At 38.8% G+C, this 3,873-nt stretch overlaps 1 protein-coding gene across 1 annotated transcript; it reads right to left on the bottom strand.

Moving 5' to 3' along the window:
- Nucleotides 1–382: 382 nt before the first annotated feature.
- LOC5563794 (putative glycine-rich cell wall structural protein 1) lies at nt 383–1,223 on the bottom strand. Its single transcript, XM_001648024.2, has 2 exons — nt 1,063–1,223; nt 383–960 (listed from the first exon to the last, which is right to left on the bottom strand). The coding sequence occupies exons 1-2, from the start codon at nt 1,081–1,083 to the stop codon at nt 454–456; spliced, it is 528 nt and encodes a 175-aa protein (XP_001648074.1). The 5' UTR covers nt 1,084–1,223; the 3' UTR covers nt 383–453.
- Nucleotides 1,224–3,873: the final 2,650 nt, after the last annotated feature.

Below are 3,873 nucleotides of genomic sequence, written 5' to 3'. Positions count from 1 at the left end.
GATGATTTCTGCTTCAGTTTCTTAAATTTCACGATACTCAGAGATACATAATAGTGACGGGTTGGTACAGGAGAGCTTGATTTTGTGCGAATCGTACTCAATTTGGTATAACTTCGCTTAAGCGTGTGTAGTTAAAATTAATGATTGAACAAGACCTTATGAATAAACTCGGCAAGTTCCTGTATGAAAGGCCAAATAATCTTACGCGAAAATAAACAATGGATCTTCTCCCAAGATATGTTCACATGTAACGCACGCCAAATGGTCCACCACTATTTTGTGCCCGTCTAACGTCCATTCACCGTCACGCGCCCGATCGCAATTTAGGCCCATTTGCCGCTGCAATGGCGAAAACGCACTGTAATCGAAACTCTCAAAAGGCTTCACGGTGACAAATTTATTTTTTTCTGACCTAACAATACCTACACACTACACACAAATAAATTAATTAATTTACTTTCTACCTAGGGGAGCACCATACGAATCACTTGGGGCGCCATAAGATCCACTGGGGGCACCTTGGCCTGGGGCACCGTATTGGCCCCGGGGAGCACTTTGTTCATCACCACCTTGCCAGAATTCGGCAACCTGCATGCTCTGTCTGGGGTTTTCCAACTCAATTCCGGTCACACGACCCTGCGAGCTGCTTCCAGCTGGTGGTCCATAAGAACCATATGGACCGCCACTTCCGCCACCATTGGACGAGGGGTATGGACCTCCAGCACCACCACCACCACCTCCACCGTTTCCGGATTCACTTTCGTGCTGCAGCAACAGCATCTTCACCATATCGAGCAACTGAGGATCCACGGTTTGACCCTCGGAAGTCTGCTGGCCACTGTTGACCTGCTGATAGCCACCACCGCCGCCGCCACCGCCACCACCATTCCGACGATCTGGATATCCACCGGATGCCGGAGGTTCAGCCAGGGACACTCCTACGAGCACCAACACCACACACTACACAGAACGAAACAAAATCAGATTCAAATTTTTAGACTCAAAATCACTTCCAGATCATCGTGAACACTTAGAAACACTTAGGGACCCATCCAAACTCACCGCAGCACTTAGCCTAAGCATTGCAACCACTCGCTGACACTACGTTGTTCTAGGAGGCACTCTTGTTCTACCAGCTAATGCTGCACTGTCCAAAGAACACTACCGAATGCTTAGACATAACACTTGACCAACGAACTTTATATCAAATCTGGCCGCGGTGCAATTGTTTCTGTAAGTTCTCCGCGCGGAACACCACCAAATAGGCACATCGTGTCTCGAAAAGGTGCGTTGCCACCGCCGCCACCATGCTTCGTCTTCACGGAATCATCCGTTGGACCCCCTCGGTAAGAACGTACCGAGTTTTAATTGTCCAATTTGGTTGTCGGCTCGCTCGGCTCGGGCGCACAATGGGTGAGAATTTCGACAAAATCTTATCGCACTTCTAGGAATCTTCAGCTTCGGTACTTCGGTTGGTTGGGGTAATAACTTCTTTTTTTAATGCTCTGTTCTCTGATGCAGGTGGTAGAGCCGGAGTTAGAACGTCTAGTCTAGACTTTCACTGTGAACTGAAGGTGAGCTTAGATGATGGGTGCGTGGCGTAATAAAACCATCTGTTCATATATGCTTGGATGCATGTTTTGCATAGAAACATGTGTTCAGGACATTAATTCCGTTCTGATCCATATTACGGACACTCGGTGAAGTACAGTGCTGTTCTGAATAATAGCAGCGCATGTCGATTTTCATTCAAAATACTCAAGTTTAGCATGCTCTAGTTTTGTTCCATTTCAAGCAATCAAGGTGTTTTTTTTTCTCCACAGAAGTTTTTCTAAGCCCTTTTCGGAAAGTGAAGAAGTATTTTGCTTATAAATTTCTTTTTGATTGTAAATTTTTAAACTTTTAGTAACGTCTAGTTTCCAAGATGAAGATACTCTTCTTACGATGTATATCCAGTCACAAATTCTTCAGCAGTGCTCATTTAACTTCTGAGCAGGCAACATTGCTGCACCTGGCGCGAAAGATAGCACGCACAAATCATGGCTACTATGTTTTACTGCATATATCCAGTGATGCCTGCAGAGCAGCCCAATAATTGTAGCCAAAGCTTTACAACTCATTCAAAAATCAATAACTAATTAATGGGGGGTCCGATTTAAAAACGGTCTTCGGCAAAGTTGTAGCTGATTATTGTATCTCACAGTATCAACGTAGTTCTAATCTCCAAGAGCACATGGGCAAACACTATGACCGATTGAATGAATTGGTTGTTCTTCCCATAGTAATTCCCATATAAACTTTAAAAGGCTTGTGCAATCTCAGGTTTCTTCCAAATGAGCTCAAATTTTGGGAGGACACTTAGAATTTGATCTAGAATCTAATTAACGGTGTGGAGCAAAAACGATTTTTTGAACCATTATAATGTATATGTTATCGCTTGTGAATTGGTGTTCATCCTGGAAACATGATCAACCACTTTTGATTTAAAGCCATACGTCATCCCTTTTCTAATTCCTTGCCCGCGTTTTTAACCTCAGCAATATGTGCTTTGAATCTCATTTCTAGAGTTCTAGTTTCGTTTCGACCTATATAGATTTTATTACAATGGGGGCATGAAATTTTATATACCGTCAAACGGGGCTTCTTTTGACATTATTTCCACATTCTTTAACTTTGAGGATTTGTAACTCTTAGAATTATGGATAGATATTGACAATTTTTGCCTATATTTAAGTTGTATATGTACGTACCAAATGTGCAAAATATGAGGCAAATCCATTAAGAAGTAACAAAAATAAGGTACAGTGGGGGAAGTGTATCAGTGGGGTAAGTGGATCATTTGTCAATGTGAAGCAAAAATACTTGAATATATTGAATGTTTTCGCACCATTGCTTCGTTTTAGGTTATATTCTTACGCCCACACTGAAACTATTGCAAAACTGGTACTACACGTTCACTAACACAAGCAAACTTGTTAGCTGCAAAAAGTAATTAATTTGAAAATTGTTTTCCATCAATCAAAAATCCATTGTACCTCTGTCTAAAATCGAATTCTATTATTTTTTTCGACACATGGTGAGCATTTCAGTTCTAATTGAATGAATCACGATGAAAAATATGTGATTCTTATGAATAAATACACATATATTGAACATGGTACACTTACCCCTACTTTTTCATGGGGTGAGGTAAGTGGATCAAGAATTATTATCATTTATTGGCAGACTGCTTACGAGAATTTTAATAGGCTTTAATATCCGCAAATGTTGTTTTCCTTTATTTTGTTCCATTCCCAGCTTAAATTTGTCAAATTGACCATAGATAATTTGAATTAATCCACCTAAAAGTTTGTTTTAACCTTTCTGGCATAAATAAATATAAAAGAATAATAATTTTAAAATTTACACGAAACTTTTCATGGTTTATCTAAGTTGAGTTGTAAAAGAGCAAAATATACTAACTTTCCAATTGAAAGCATAGTATCGTACCTTATTTGACCATATAAATTGTTCTAGACAGATGATACACATACAGATGTTCATAAATAAAATAGAAGGTTTTCAGTTTGTTATTCCAAAGTAAATGTAACAAATATTTTTAAACTAAGAGTGTTTTTCGAAAATATCGTTAGGAATAATCCTACAATACTTCTGTATAACTTATGCGTATAAATAGATGAATTTTCCCCAAATTTTTCTAGTTACAATGTTTTTTTTGTTAGATTTAGTATGAACTAATATCTACATACTTTTTATTATATTTTGATTAGGTAAATGTACTTTCTTTAATTTTTAAGTATTATAATGTAACATTACTAGAAATAATAACAAGAACGAGAGATATCATTTTTATTATACATAATCACACCAAAT

Source organism: Aedes aegypti, chromosome 3 (assembly GCF_002204515.2).
Source record: "Aedes aegypti strain LVP_AGWG chromosome 3, AaegL5.0 Primary Assembly, whole genome shotgun sequence".
NCBI classification, from domain to species: Eukaryota; Metazoa; Arthropoda; class Insecta; order Diptera; family Culicidae; genus Aedes; species Aedes aegypti.
This window is presented reverse-complemented; position numbering and strand designations above follow the sequence as displayed.